Genomic DNA, 16944 nt, shown 5'->3' on the forward strand with positions numbered 1-16944 from the left:
TTATCACACAAGTGAAGTTTGGAGCCCAGTGGACAATGTAGACTCAAGTTATAGCAAACTCTTGTTTTGTGGCGTTATATAACAGATAAGAGAGAGAGAGAGAGAGAGAGACACACACAGAGAGAGAGAGAGAGAGAGAGAGAGAGACAGACAGACAGACAGACAGACAGACAGACAGACAGACAGACAGACAGGTGCACAGCAACAACAGTATTGGCAATGGCAATCTAGCAGGACCATGGCAGGAGGCTCCACCAGGATCGATAAGAACCTGCGAGACGAGAAAGCACAAGAACTCCGGGGAAGAAGTGAAGTTAGTAACATGCATTAATGGGACAGGAATGAGTGCAGAAAGAGAGAGGAAGAGAGGAGCTCAGTGCACCGTGGGAAATCCCCCGATAGTCCAGGCCTATAGCAGCATAACTAAGGGATGGTTCAGGACTCACCTGATCCAGCCCTAACTATAAGCTTTATCAAAGAGGAATGTCTTAAGCCTACTCTTGAATGTGGTGAGGGTGTCTGCCTCCCGAACCACAACTGGAAGCTGATTCCACAGGAGAGGAGCTTGGTAGCTGAAGGCTCTGGCTCCTGTTCTACTTTTAGAGACTATAGGAACCACAAGTAGCCCAGCATTCAGAGAACGTAGTGTTCTAGTGGGGTAATAGGGTACTATGAGCTCTTTAAGATATGAAGGGGCCTGACCATGAAGAGCTTTATAGGTGAGGAGGAGGATTTTAAATTCTATTCTACATTTTACAGGGAGCCAATGCAGAGAAGCTAGTACAGGAGAGATGTGATCTCTTTTTCTAGTTCCTGTCAGTACTAGTGCTGCAGCGTTCTGAATTAATTGGAGCGTTTTAATGGACTTATTGGGGCAACCTGATAATAAAGAGTTGCAGTAATCCAGCCTTGAAGTAACAAATGCATGGATTAGTTTTTCTGCATCTGTCTGTGATAGTATGTGTCTAATTTTTTTAATATTACGTAACATCAGAAAATTGCAGGTCATCCAGGATTTTATGTCCTTAAGACATGTTTGTAATTTAGATAATTGATTAATTTCATTGGGCTTCATTGATAGATATAACTGCGTATCATCTGCATAACAGTGAAAGTTAATGGAGTGATTCCTAATAATGTTGCCTAAAGGGAGCATATATAAAGTAAACAGTATTGGTCCAAGTACAGAACCTTGTGGAACTCCATGACTAACTGTAGTATTTATTGAAGATTCATCGTTAACATGTACAAACTGCGAGCGATCTGATAAATATGACTTAAACCAGCTTAGTGCGGTTCCTTTAATGCCAATTTGATGCTCAAGTCTCTGTAAAAGAATATCATGGTCAATGGTGTCAAATGCAGCACTAAGATCTAATAATACAAGTACAAAGACAAGTCCATTGTCAGAAGCAATCAGAGGGTCATTATTAACTTCAAATCTTAGAGAGGAAGGGGAAGTTAGAAATCGGTCTATAGTTGGCTAAAACCCCTGGGTCAAGAGTGGGCTTTTTAAGAAGGGGTTTAATTACAGCTACTTTAAAGGACTGTGGTACATATCCTGATAATAAAGAAAGATTAATCATATCCAGTAAAGAAGTGCCAATTAAGGGAACAACTTCTTTAAGCAGCCTAGTTGGGATCGGGTCTAATAGACAGGTTGATGGCTTTGATGAAGAAATGATTGAAGTTAACTGATGAAGATCGATAGCAGAAAAACAGTCTAAATATATATCTAAGTTTACATTAGCAGAAGTCCCTGAACTTGGAGAGCCACTGATAACTGTTGATGGCAGTTGGTGATTAATTTTCTCTCCAATAGTAATAATTTTATTATAGAAGAAGCTCATGAAGTCATTGCTACTTAAGTTTATGGGTATATGTGGCTCAATGGAGTTGTGACTCTCTGTCAGCCTGGCTACAGTGCTGAAGAGGAACCTAGGGTTATTCTTATTTTCTTCTATTAGTGCTGAATAATAGGCTCCTCTGGCATTACGGAGGGCCTTTCCTTAGGTTTTAAGATTATCTTGCCAAATTGAGCGATATTCTGATAATTTGGAAGAGCGCCATTTCCTTTCAGATTTCCTAGCTATTTGTTTTAACTGGCGGGTTTGGTGGTTGTACCAAGGTGCTAGTCTCCTATGTTTTAATAATTTTGATATGATATGATTAATCTTTCTTTATTAATAAGGATATGTACCACAGTCCTTTAAAGTAGCTGTAATTAAACCCCTTCTTAAAAAGACCAGGGGTTTTAGCCAACTATAGACCGATTTCTATCCTCCCCTTTCTCTCTAAGATTCTGGAGAAAGTAGTCACCAAACAGTTGTGTGACTTTCTACGTAACAATAGCTTATTTGAGGATTTTCAGTCAGGATTTAGAGTTCATCACAGCACGTCTCTGTACTTGTATAATTAGATCTTAGTGCTGCATTTGACACCACTGACCATTGACCACCATTGTTCTGTACTTGGACCAATACTATTTACTTTATATATGCTCCCTTTAGGCAACATTATTAGGAATCACTACATTAACTTTCATTGCTATGCAGATGATACGCAGTTATATCTATTGATCAAGCCCGATGAAATTAATCAATTATCTAAATTACAAACATGTCTTAAGGACATAAAATCCTGGATGAGCTGCAATTTTCTGATGTTAAACTCAGAAAAAGACAAAATTCTTTTACTTGGCCCCAAAAACCTTAGAGACTCACTGTCTAAAGATATAGTTACTCTAGATGGCATTACCTTGGCCTCTAGCGCCACTGTCAGGAATCTTGGAGTTATCTTTGATCAGGATTTGTCATTTAATTCCCATATAAAGCAAACCTCTAGTACTGCCTTCTTTCATTTACGTAATATTACAAAAATTAGACACATCATGTCACAGACGGATGCAGAAAAACTAATCCATGCATTTGTTACTTCTAGGCCGGATTACTGCAACCCCTGATTATCAGGCTGCCCCAATAAGTTCATTAAGACCGATTAATCCAGAACGCTGCAGCACGAGTACTGACAGGAACTAGGAAAAGAGATCACATCTCTCCTTCTCTGCACTGACTCCCTGTAAAATTTAGAATAGAATTTAAAATCCTCCTCCTCACCTACAAAGCTCTTCATGGTCAGGCCCCTTCATATCTTAAAGAGCTCATAGTACCCTATTACCCCTCTAGAACACTGCGTTCTCTGAATGCAGGGCTACCTGTGGTTCCTATAGTCTCAAAAAGTAGAACAGGAGCCAGAACCTTCAATTACCAAGCTCCTCTCCTGTGGAACCAGCTTCCAGTTGTGGTTCGGGAGGCAGACACCCTCTCCACATTTAAGAGTAGGCTTAAGACGTTCCTCTTTGATAAAGCTTATAGTTAGGGCTGGCTCAGGTGAGTCCCGAATAGTTATGTTGCTATAGGCCTAGACTATCGGGGGATTTCCCATGATGCACTGGGCTCCTCCCTTCCTCTCTCTCGCTTTCTGCACTCATTCATGTCCCATTAATGCATGTTACTAACTTCACTTCTTCCCCGGAGTTCTTGTGCTTTCTCGTCTCGCAGGTTCTCATGGATCCTGGTGGAGCCTCCTGCCATGGTCTGCACATAGTCCCCCATCGTTGCTGTTGTCGTCGTCATCATCTTCTTCATGTTCATCATCATCAGTCTTTACTATTAGTGTAGTTGTTGCTACTGATCGAGGCAGACGACCATCCAACCAGAGCCGAAGGGTCTGTCCGAGGTTTCTGCCTCTTAAAAGGCAGTTTTTCCTTGCCCCCATCGCCAAGTGCTTGCTCATGGTGGTACTGTTGGGTCTCTGTAAATGTTATAAGGAGTTCGGTCTAGACCTGCTCTATTTGAAAAGTGTCCTGAGATAACTTCTGTTATGAATTGCCGCTACACAAATACAATTGAATTGAATTGAATTAAATGTGCGAATGCAGTTCATTGAATTCAGTTCAGCATTCAACACCATCATCTCCTCTGGTCTGATCACCAAACTCAGCAACCTTGGCATCAACAACTCCATCTGCAACTGGATACTGGACTTTCTAACCAACAGACCCCAATCTTTTCGGTTGGACAACCACACCTCCTCAACCCTAACCCTGAATACCGGCGTCCCACAGGGCTGTTTGCTGAGCTCCCTCCTCTATTCCTTCTTCACCCACGACTGCACACCTGCACATGGTTCCAACACCATCATCAAGTTTGTGGATGACACAAACGGTGATTGGCCTCATCAGTGATAACGATAAGTCAGATTACAGGGAGGAGGTCCAGCACCTGGCGACCTGGTGCGCCAACAACAACCTGGCCATCAACACCAAGAAGACCAAAGAGATTATTGTGGACAACCAATGGCCGTACACACACCCCTATCCATATCAACAGAAACAAGGTTGATCGTGTCTCCAACTTCAAGTTTCTGCGTGTCATTATCTCCGAGGACCTCTCTTGGACCCTGAACACCTCAACCCTGATCAAGAAGGCTCACCAGCGTCTCTTCTTCTTGAGGAGACTCAAGAAGGCCCATCTGTCTCCTCAGATTCCGGTGAACTACCGCTGCACCATCGAGAGCATTTTCTGCAGAGGGTGGGGAAAACTGCCCAGCAAATCACCGGTTAACCTCTCCCCAGCATTGGGGGTGTCCAGAGCAAGCTATGTCTGCGGAAGGCGCGCAGCATTGCTAGGGACACATCCCACCCAGAACACAGAACTCCTCCTCTCTGGGAAGCGCAACAGGTCTCTCTATTCCCAAACTAGCAACTCAGGAACAGCTTTTTCCCATCAGCTGTCAGCCTGCTAAACTCTGTATCGAGGAGGAGGGGTCTCCCCTTCCCCCTGAACTCCCACTGAACTGTCTTTCTTTCTGTGTTATGCATATCTCCCTATAGTGTAATCATATCTAGCTGTCTGTATATAATGTCAACAAATTTAATTACTTGTACTTACAGCCGCACTATATAATTTACTATTAGTCTGTTCACACTGTAAATAACTCAACTTAATAGCTGTATATATCTTAGTGTATTCACCTCACTCCGCTCATTCTGTTAATACCGTTAAGTACTAAATATCCTGCTAGTATATTCATATCTTTTTTTTTTTTACATATTTTTGTACATATGCAGATTACTGCACTTTACAGCTTTGCACTTCTGGTTAGATGCTTAACTGCATTTCGTTGCCAAGTACCTGTTCTTGTGCAATGACAATATAGTTGAATCTAATCTAATCTCAAAAAAGTTGTTAAAAAATTGCCTAAAATTAACTTTAATTTGATGATTTGATGCAAGACCCCAAACGCCCCTAACAAGGTCAGTTTTTGGGACCTCAGTATTTCTAAAACCCTATTTACAGCAATCCTGGTCAGGTACTCCTAAACACTTCTGTAACTGTATCTCTGTGTAGACACAAAGCTACCTTAATGCTAAGAAAGCAGCCCTGGATTAAAAATGGCAAAAGCATTAGGGTTTCGTTGTGTTTAGGGTTAGGGTTGTACTGGCACCTTTTTTGCTCCAATTCAGACACTGACCTCAACAGAAGGGTAACAAAAAAATAGAGTCGTTGTGTTGGTACCATCCACAACTTTTGACAATGGAAACGCGAAAAATGTGTAATGAACTGAACCAAACTGCTTGGTGGAAACGGGGCTTATGAGTCTCTCTGTCTTACTCTAATGCCTGTCCTCCATCCAAAAAACTATTTTTGTGACAGAGAGCATACAAAGTGAGGAGAGTAAAACGGGACGATAACTGACATCTGCAGAGGAGGAATTTATTCCCTAAATCACTGTCATTAAAGCCTGAATCAGAAAGAGAGAGAGGGGTTAGGAGGAGGAGTCCCAACAAGCCTGGGCATGATAGGTAAAGAGAGGGAGGAAGAGAGGAGGTCAGGAAAAAAGAAATTATTAAAAGAGCAGAGAGGAAAGAGTGAATAAAGTTCTTTCAGATAATAATGGTGCTGTTTGGACACTGAATATTTATCACTGTTGGCTGTTGGAGAGCCATGCCTATAAAATCACTTTCCAGCTGACAAGGGATGCAGCAGAAATAATGAGGGAAAAAGAACTGATGGAGCAAAGAGGTGTGGAAAATAGAAAGAGAAATAGAATTCTTTCTTAAACTGGAGGAGATGTGGAGAGAGATATGAACAGGGAATAACGTATGGGTTGTGGTCAACAGAGAGGGAATAGTGCTCTTTACTCAGTACATGATAATATACAATATTTACTGACTGATAGGATAAAACTTAACTATTAATTTCTACTTTACGACCTCATGTTTTTTTTGTTTCATTCTTTTCTTGCAATGCTTTTTTTGCCGTCTTCGCCTCTGTATCTTTCACTAAAAGCAGACGAAGGGGACACTTTTTTGTTTTCATACATTATATAGGAAAAAACGATCTAAGAAAATCGCTTGATAGAGCAATACAATAATTTCACTGTGAATGCCAATTATTGCACATTAGCCTGTTATTTACAGCGCGGATGACAGCAGCAATGTTCACACCCTAACAGAACTGTTAACTGAAGCTGCACTCTGAAAGAAGTTTACGTTAAAGTCACAACATGGGTTTGCAACCGAGAGGATTGTCCTATCAGTGAGGAAACTGTCCAACAAATGTGTCACTTGTGGGACTGAGTGCTCCATTCATTCAAAAGCAGTTCCCAAACTTATCTTGCCAACCACAGCTGCACAAATTCCCCTCCTCCATCAGACATTTACATCAACATGCATTGTGGAGGATTTGCAACAGCAGTTGCTCTCTTTGGATGAAGTGAAGACCTATCCATGCATCACAGAGCAAGCCTTTTCATAGTCTTAATGCTCTGAGAGGAGTATGCAGTCCTGCAGAGGACTCAGAGGCCAACCTGGAAGTAGGCAATATGGCAATGGGATTTTTCCATTGGATTTTAGATTATTGTAGAAAATAAGCACTGTGGCGATGATAACCTTCCCAAATGAACGCCACATGTATGATATTTGAAGCGCAAATGCCATCGGCAGAAGTAAAAAGCTAATGTTAGGCTACAAACGAACCACACCTTGGTCGCATGAGTTCAACGTCACCACCACTAAACTTCCAACTTGTAATTAAATCTTGTAACTAAAAACCAATTTTGAGTTAAAATAGTTTGCGAGTATAAACAAAATAAGGCTGTAAAGGCGGGCTAGTGAGTAGATAAGTCTCTGTGTTTTAATGTCACCGACAATCTCTGTAGTCTCATCTAGGCACTTGTTAGCGACCACATTTTTTAAGACATTCAAAATTCACAGGTGGAGTATTTACTGATGTATTTTGTGTCATAGAACAAAACTTGAGAATCTCTAAAGCTTGTGTTAGCCACAAACTTTACTTTAGACATCTAACTAAGAACCCAATCAAAAAACCCACTAACTTAAAGGCAGGAAAACTACCTACCATTGACACCCTCCTATCTCTCTTGTTGTCATGTGGGCTTTCAGGAGAGTCACAGTTAATATGGGAATTGAGAAGGAAGCTGAGTACAGTTGGGTCCTTCTGTTATATCTTTTTCATCTCAAAGGAATTGGACTAATTACATGATGAGATTGGAGTAGTTGAGGGGAAAATCCCCACAGGCACCGTAAAACAGATTCCTCCTGTTTGTTAAAGCAGCTACAAGTAGTGTTTAACTGTTAATGAAACATTCATTTCATTTAATACTGATGCCTCTATATGATCTACGTAAGCAAATGAGGCCATTAACTAAAATATTGGCTATTTTTATACAATTATATAGTCAATTTAAAGCACACAGACCAGAAGCTAGTTAAAAGGAAGCAGGAGGAGATTTATCTGTAACAATTGTTTTGGATAGTCCGCCTACAGATGGTTTATATAGTATTCCTAACATTTTAACTGTTTTGTGGTGAATGTGAAGGAGTTCGTTCAAATACAGCGCGAAAAAGGGGCGGGACCCTAATCAGACATGTGAAGTTTGGAACCGAATGGACAATGTACACTCAAGTTATAGCAACTTCGTGTGTTCTGGCGGTACATCAAAATTTGATGCCACGCCACGGACACACCCTTTAACAAACCATCACCACCATCATGAAATACTATCACCAACATGTTTTGCATTTCCTGACTAAATTTCAGTTAGATCTGATCATCCTGCCAGGAATAGAACAAAGAAGTATAAAAAATGACATTTCCTTTCACCACTAGGTGGTGCTCTCACTATTACTGAATATAGACGTGTTCAGGGCAGGACTCTTAACAAACGCGAAGTTTCGTTGAGATCGGAACATTTTATGGCAAATCCCTCTTTCATGGCGAGTCGTTGAAATTTCAATCCATAACATATCATTGCGCAACCTTGATATTTCATTAGAAAAAACAGCCTGTTTTCAGCTTGTGACATAGTGACATTTTAAGTTTTCTAAAATAGTTAATTTTTAACAAATTTGCTCAACACATAAAGGAACACTTTGTCAATCAATTTATCACATTCAAATTCAAAATCACCAAATTTGGAGATACATGGTTTTCACTGGTAAAGAAGAGTATAATTTTGAGGAGTACCTAATAACTAAAGCTGTCGGATGATTGTAGTGGGGTAAAAAGTACAATATTTACCTCTGAGATGTAGTTGAGTAGAAGTATGAAGCTGCATAGAATGGAAATAATATAAAGTATTTTTTATATATTTTTTTTTTATATTCTACTAGTGTGTGTGTGTGTGTGTGTGTGTGTGTGTGTGTGTGTGTGTGTGTGTGAGACGAAGTTAAGTACAACAGGAAACTATTAAAATGGGTGTTGCGGCTAGGTTCATCTGCTAACCTTGACTTGTCTTCCCACACTGACATGAAAAAATGTTTCCTGTCATCATTTGTTAAACAGACCTTTGTACACACACACCAATTCACAAAACCTCAAATTTTGTCACAAGAGTCAATCAGTGTTTTGTGACATGTGTTTTCCATGTTTGGCTTTGCCAAACTTTTCTGTCAGAGTACCAACAGCCCTTCCTGCTTCATCTGAGGACAGGTGGATGCTTTTTTACATGCAGTATTTGATATCAGCATAGCAATAACGTGTGTAAATACTGTGAACATTGGAGAATCACCACACAGATGATTGTGAGCTTCTACCATCCTCTAAACTATATTAATCCCTGTCTCCTAGAAATTACTTAAATACTGTAGTCACTATGAGTGGATATTGTATTGCAAGATCAGATATATTGGCACATTTCAATGCAGACAAAAGTTTACCAGCACACACACACACAGCACTGATTTAAGTTTCCATGTGTTGTGGTCTTGTCGTATCAGTGGTGATAAAAAGTGCAGATGTTGCATGTTGCCTGGTTTACAACAAGCAAATACAGACTACACACAAATAGAAAGACAAACACAACACAGACAAGTGCACATACAATCATTAATGGTTATAAAGAAAGAGCAAAAAATCTTTTAAAGCAATTTCCAAAAATTATCTTACCTTCATGTTTCTTTCTCCCCTGTTTCCATGTCGGTCTGGTCTCAGCAGGACATCCAAATGACGACCCACAATTGCTTTGGACTGTAGCAGCTTGGACAGCTGCTGGGATAGTGTCAGTGGAGACATTCCGGGAGAAAGAAGCGATCCTCTGTAAGATTGATCCTACAGTATCTTTTCCATCCTCCAAAGACCGAATGGCTCTGGGGCTGGATAGGCTGGAGGGGCTGTAAGGGCTAAGCAGATTGGAGACCACCTGAGCAACTTGGGGCCCTGAAGGAATCTCCAGTTTTAGGCTCTGGGCTGGAGAAAGGGGCACTGGGGAGCATATCATCTCTGGGACAGGGATGGAGCCCTGTGAGAGAGTTGGAGAACATGGAGAGAAAGGCAAAAAGGGATGGTGAAGGGAGAGGGGTGGGGTTTCAGAAGAACTTTCCAGGCTGCTGAGAGAGGCTGAAGGGCTGGCTGAGGTGGATGGTGGGCTGGTGTGTTGCTGGAAGCCTCCTGTGCTCCTTGGAGGAGGCTTGGGGGGGGTGGGGCTCATGGATCCTCCTTGAGCCTTGGTGGGAGAAGAGGTTGAGGTACTGCTTACCAAGCTGTCCAGGTCTAAGGGAAACTTGTTAAGACGTGGAGTCTCTTTGGCCTTAGGCTGCATAGCCTTGAGAATCTGGGGCCTTTGCTGCTGGCAGTGGTTTTTGGAGCCACAGTAGCCCTCCTCCCCAAAGGAACTGGCATTATGCAGACGACCATTCCAGTTGGCATTAGCATTGGCATACCTCAACCCTGGAGATATACTGTCTCCACCGCTACCCCTTTGCATACTCACCATTCCACCTCCTCCATCACGAATCTGGAGGTCTAGGCTGGGCATGGAGCCATGGTTCACCCCCTGAGGTTCTGGAACACCCAGCATCATCCCTTGCCCCTGGTCCATCTCAGAGTGGAAAACACTCCCATGGGAGGAGAACTTCTTTAGGTTGGGGGTTCTTCCCAGGTTGGCACCTCCCTCTAGTTGATGTGGGAACTGGGACTGGGTTCGATGGTACTCTCCTTGAGGTGGAGGGCTGGAATATGACCCATGTTTAGTAGGGGGAAGGGCACCCCCACATCCTCCAGAGTACTCCAGACTGGATGTGGAGCTGTGTAGGCTGTCGTTGTCACTGCCTGGCCCAGACATGGAGTAACTGCTGGGGTTTAACCTGCTCTGGAAGGATGCAGCTCTGGTCATGGAGGAGCCGTTGTTGTGGATGGCCAGCTTGTTCATGGTTCCTCGGTTGAAGGACAGGCTACTGACTACAGAACGGGACTTAAGCACTGGGCTTGGATTGGAACTCAGGCTGATGCGGGAGTGGTGGGCTGTAGAGCCCAGGTTGTTGTTGTTGTTGAAGGCTAATGAAGGGGACTGGCAACCTCCTCCCCGCCCCTCACTGGCTTTGTTTTGGTTCAGGAAGAAATGGGGGGATGAGGGAGCAACGGGGGTGGAGATGGGGGAAGCTGTAGAGAACGATGGTATGTCGTCCACCTCTTCAATGTCGAAGGATCTCTTCAGCGCTGCAGGTGGAAATAAGGAATATACAGGTTGTTAATAAAATGTCTCAGCTCTATCTATCACCTATCTTCTACTAATTGTAATTAATTTGAGCTTTTGCTATCGGAAGGGCTGCATATTGTGATCAGTCATTGAGATTTTTGCATCTGGTCTTCCATTATTTTTCAAAGCTATAAAATGTAACATTTCCATATTACAATGTCTATAAACACTAGACTTATGTTCTATATGTTGGTGAGATGTGTAGTGTTTATCCCAAGAAATCTGTAATTTTATTCAAGTAACGCGTGTAATCGCGTTTCACCCGTCATCTGCCAATGGCGTCATATCCCCTTTGTGCATGTGTCAGAAAAAGCCTCGTCTTGTCATAAAGCTGACAATTTATGCCACAATTTTACCATACATTCCTTTGTCTACCAAACTGTCGGAGAAACACTTTTAAGGTGGAACTGCTTTATTCTGTGTTTTTAACGGTTTTAACTGTGTCCATTTGTTTTGGAGAGGAGGAGACCTCTGCGGATAATTCACCCCCCCGGTAGACAGTTCTAACAGTGACTGACACTAAAGCCAGTAAAAGTAAATCTTTGACAGTGTAGTGAATACTATGTGTATGGACGTATACACTCTGCAGTAGGTGAATGTACCCTGTGTCTGCTCAGAAGATCATATTAAATCCGTCTCTTTTGGTTGGTGGGTCCTGAATGCTCTAAGCCACTTGTCTTTGTATGGGAACACTGTCCCCTTCCTCTGTTGAACACACACACACACATTTCACACATGGTACCTTCAAGCTGCAAACACAAAGGGTGGATTGAGGTCAGAGCTGAAGTCAGGGCATCCAGTAGTTTTGTGTTACAAAAACCAACCACTGCAACGTGACACACCATGAGAAGATGTGAATGGGTGGGTCGCAGGAGGAGGGGTGTATAATTACAGTTCCAAAGTGAAAGCTGAGATGTCACCCAGAGTGGTCCACAGCTGCTACCTGCATCATCTGGTGAAAACCTCAATATCTCTCCCTCTATACCAAACCATCACAACTGGCACATTTTCCTTTAAGATATTTGGTTTTATCATCATGTCACCTTGGCATACTTATTACTCTCATCGCATAGCATAATACATAACTGATTAATTAAAGTCCCAAGTTTTGAAATAAACTAATAATAATGATAATTTACTTTTCTTTTCTTGTAAATCTTTAAGTTTTAGAAATAAAAACAACACATTTAAAAAATTGTTCCACAAACTCATTAAAGTGAAAAACATATATGTCATAATTTTATATTTTCCATTACAACTATTTAATTTTCAAGCACTTATAATGTCACAGTCTCTGTGTGTTGTATGACCAGGCCGATGACCTATCAGTGACACACACACACATAGGCAATAGCATTCAGTGGGTGTTGAGTGCTATCACTAATGCTGGCCTTTGAGCTGCTTGTAGAATGTCTCTGTTTAGAGAGGTGCATTATCCTGTTTGTTAATATTACAGATCAGTGAATTAATTCAGTTAACTAGCTGTTTAGAAAGGTGCTAAACAAACATAAGTCTTAGGTAAGAAACCAAAAAATCCCCCAGAAGAACAGGATGGGCTCATTTTCTATTAAAAACATCTAAAATAGTAGGATTGAGAGAGTATTTGACTTTCGTGCATGAAGCCAGAAAACACAGTTCCCTTATATAAATGCATATTGAGACCAGAGAGTTCTACTGGCCAAGCCAGCTAACTTCCTGTTTAGCCTTCCTCTAACTTTAAATGGGGATAAAATAATTAATCACGCAGCTCTTCAAGACTTTCCAAACTGCATGGATCAAATTCTGACAGTGAAACAAATCGCTCCCTCTGTAGATAAAAACGGCTCAATCTAAGGTAACGAAAACATAACGAATCTTATTTTCAGCTGATTATACATTAATGAAGACATGAATGCAGCACCAACAGTACACCCACAAATATATTATGTGGTTTGTGCTATCTGGCTGTGAAGTTTCAGCTTTAATTTCCATTGATGCTGAAGTAAATGAATCATTTACAATCACTCACAGTTCCAACATAAGGGCTTGTTGCTTTTCTCTGTTTTATATTATTGTAAAAATGATATCTTTGTGTTGTGGATTGGTGGTTGGATAAAACAAAACTTCTTGGAAATGAATTCATTGAAAATAAAAAACGATAAAAATAAATAAAACTGCAAGCAGCGATGAACAGGCCCTCACTTCTTCAAATATCAAATACACAACAAATATGTAAAATTTGAGGCTGTTTGCAGAATGGATACTGAACTAAGAGGGGTTAAGTTGTCTTGTCATGTCAATTTTTGGCAGCATGCCACAACACACCGTTTGACCAAATCTAAAGCTTATGATAACTTTTCATCTTAAACTTCTTTGGAGTGTACCGGCCCATTTTCAAGCCGTTCTGATCAATTCCCTAGGAGGAGTTCGTTAAAATAGAAGCCCTGAAATTGTCAGAAATGGCAGCAAAATTTGACATTAAATTCAAAATGGCTTCCTGTTGGATTTAGGCTATGGCTTCAAGAGGCTTTTTTTTACTTTCATCTTGACATGATACATAGACCTACCGATTTTCATACATGCTGGTGAAATGGGACGCCAGGGCTGCTTTATTGAATATTTGTAGGGGGCATTTTTGAGCCATTTGACACACCCACGTGCAAGACCCAGATTTGGGAATTTATTTTTTACAAACAATAATAATAATAATAATCTGAGCCAATACAATAGGGCCCTAATTACTCAGCTAGGCCTTATATCACACACCTAACTTGTTTCAGTTCCTACCTGTGCAGCTATTGGCTCACAGCCTCTAGGCTCCAGGCAGGCTGGGGAGGGGTATGTGTGTGTTGTGTGAGGACTCGGCTGGGTTCGCTGAGGCTACAAGTGTGAACCTGCCCTCCATACAAAAGATAAGGAGTCCTGGTATCAGGTAATTGCTGGCACCCTGTCAAACGCTGGGGAAATAATTACGGTGGCAGTGGTGCGCCCCGTCTCCGCTCTGTTCTACGTGTGTGTGTGTGTGTCTGTGTGTGTTGTCTATGTTTGGCTCCACTCCCTTTATTCTCACACTTTTACAGACCCTAATCCTTTCTTCTTACACAATGCCTACTCAATCTGATAAGAGAGATGCTCTCTCTCTCTCTCTCTCTCTCTCTCTCACTCTCTCACTCACTCACTCACTCACTCACACACTCACACACACACACACACACACACACACACACACACACACACACACACACACACACACACACACACACACACTATCCTTTCATGGTTGTTGCAGGCCAGTACACTGGGAAAGGTGTTTGTGTGTGTGTGTGTGTGTGTGTGTGTGTGTGTGTGTTGTGTGTGTGCATGTGATGATAGCTTGCTTCCTGTATAAACAGACTCCTGCTTTGTGCTTCGTCTTCCTTCATAATGCTGCATTTATGAAGCGTTCAGCTGCTTAAACATCCACATAGAACATAATATTTATGATTAAGGAACACGCAATTAAAGTAAACTGCTGCATAATAATAATAATAATAATAATAATAATAAACAATGGTTCTAATCATATGCACTCCATCCGTGTAAGCCATGCTTTTGGTGCTTTACATACACCAAGACAGCCGTCAGTCAGCTCAGTTTGTGTCTAGTAATCTCAGTCAGGAAGTGGAACAGTATCTTTAAAATGTGTCTGATACCAAACATTCCATGCATGACAGCTGTAGTGTTAGAAATTGTGATAGTAGTCTAAGTGGTCTGGTGGGGTTGGTAGGGTTAGGTTGTTGTCTGGTTTAGCCTTGGACAAGCTTAATCCGGTTTGATTTTATGCAAAATGACTGAATCAGCATTTTTCATTACAAGACAAGACGTGTTAGTTACAACTTTAATTTTGTTGTAACCCACTACTGATTTAAAATCCAACAATCCATGAAAACGCTTACATTCAATAGCTGGAAATATTCCATTACTTCGATTTAGAAGAAAACAGGATTTCAATCATAATAAGTCGATTTTGTGGAGGGTAACAGAAAAGTAATATAACTAGTAGTGTAATTAATTACTGTTGGCAGGGAGTAATAAGTTAAGTCACAATATTACTTTTAGTAAGTATTACATAATAAATTTTTTTGAGTAACTAGCCAAACACTGTTTTTCACAAGGCTTTTATTGTGAAACATTTGCAGAACCGCATTGAGGAAAATGCGACTGCACTGTCATTCATAGGCTGTGATTATGTTCCACTCCGGAGTGGCTGACTCACCAAGTGGTAAAATCAAATTACCGGTCCGGTATTTCACTACCAAACCGGTTTGAAAATCGGCCCAACCCTAACAGTATATTATATTACTTAAATATAAATATGTGGAGATCCCTTTCCTGTATTGTCTTTCCATAGTATGTATGCAATCTGGTAACAGAAAGCCATTAACAGTAAAAAGCATTGGCTTTTAATATTAAGCATTTCTGCACTCAGATATATTAAAATATAGAGAGGGCAGCTGTAAACTGGAGTTCATGGTAACCAGCCGACTAATGGAGTGAAGCCTGTGAGCTAGTTCAGGCAGTCAACTCGAGCTGCGCTGCTATACAAATGACTCACTCCATAATCACTAACCAAGCGCACGATTCCAATCTGGCGGTCTATTTAAACTGCACATATTTCCCAGCTCTCCCTCTGCTCTGTCAATGCCGCTGTTGCCCTGCATCCGTATTGCTGCCTGCTGCTCTGTAAGCCTCACCACCATCGCAGCATCCACCTGTAGGCTACAGCTACAGGGTTTTAAGGTATTTGCTTATCACTCCCCAATATCTCTATGTAAACATATCTGCGGGGAACGATGAGGTCGGAGCCTAGACTCCAAAATCTAAATATGCTATACTGCTGTAATAAACATTTCAAACGTGAGCTGTCTGACTGAACTTATAAAGCCAATTTCAGACAGAGAATATGCAACATTCATGGTTTCATTTATCTGTTCAAGTGTTGGCTTTTTGTCATTCAGACAGAGGTCTCTGTTAATGTTCTTCAAGGCTTTATTCAGACATGACAGAATGTCATCCATGAAGCTGCCGTGGATGAATGCTGAAGGGAGGAAGTGTCAATTTTTGTCCAACCTCTTTTTGCCTGGTTCCATTTTTATAAAGTCATTTGAAATGAGAAGAATCTCCTCAACAATTTAAAATCAGCTGTCACATTTCCCAGTTAATTCAACAGATTTTTTTGGTGTGTAAGAGATGTTAATAAGTGATACATTTCTGAAGTAAGCAGAACGACACATACACATTTAACCGTGCCACGTTGAAAGCGTTACAGAAATGTTTCCGGTCCAACCTCTTCATAATGCCTGTGATGTAAAAGCGGCTCAGACAACGACACTGGCATACTAAATTGCTGTGTAATTTACATCATGAAGTGCTTGTGTAAGAGGGGCTAATGTGTCTCTGAAGTCTGTAAACACTGGTAAGTGAAAAGCTGCAGTTGTTGCAGCTTTTGGCAAAAGGCCAGAATCCCAGAAGAAGGAAAACATGGAACAACTAGCCTCCAGTTCAGCTGGTCAGGATCACATTCCCTCCAAGAGGAAACTGATGCTGTCTGTGTATGTGTGTGTGTGTGTGTGTGTGTGTGTGTGTGTGTGTGTGTGTGTGTGTGTGTGTGTGTTCATGCATCTCTGTCCTTACCAACACCAAATGTCCTTGCTACATTAGAAAAGATTACGGAAATTCTTTATAGAAAAAAGGATTTTCTATTGATTCCACAAACAAAAGGCGGAAGTGAAATGCAGCACTTCCTGTGAAGTGGAGCCATTTTTTCAAGGAGAAAACCCAGTTCTTGCAAAAGCTTGAAGTTTGAGATTGAACACAAACTGTATGGGCTAACAAACCTATGAGCAATACTGAACATTGAAATTT

The 16944-nt window shown here is 41.2% G+C and overlaps 1 protein-coding gene across 3 annotated transcripts in view; it reads right to left on the reverse strand.

The window, feature by feature from the left end:
* Window positions 1–16944, reverse strand: part of LOC127355735 (neuronal-specific septin-3) — a 104447-nt gene that overhangs the window by 75840 nt on the left and 11663 nt on the right. For all 3 annotated transcript variants that reach the window (XM_051386839.1, XM_051386842.1, XM_051386841.1), the window contains exon 2: window positions 9474–11021. In XM_051386839.1, the coding sequence (XP_051242799.1) occupies window positions 9474–11021 (1548 nt within the window). The remainder of the gene's footprint in view (window positions 1–9473; window positions 11022–16944) is intronic.

Source organism: Dicentrarchus labrax, unplaced genomic scaffold (assembly GCF_905237075.1).
Source record: "Dicentrarchus labrax unplaced genomic scaffold, dlabrax2021, whole genome shotgun sequence".
NCBI classification, from domain to species: Eukaryota; Metazoa; Chordata; class Actinopteri; family Moronidae; genus Dicentrarchus; species Dicentrarchus labrax.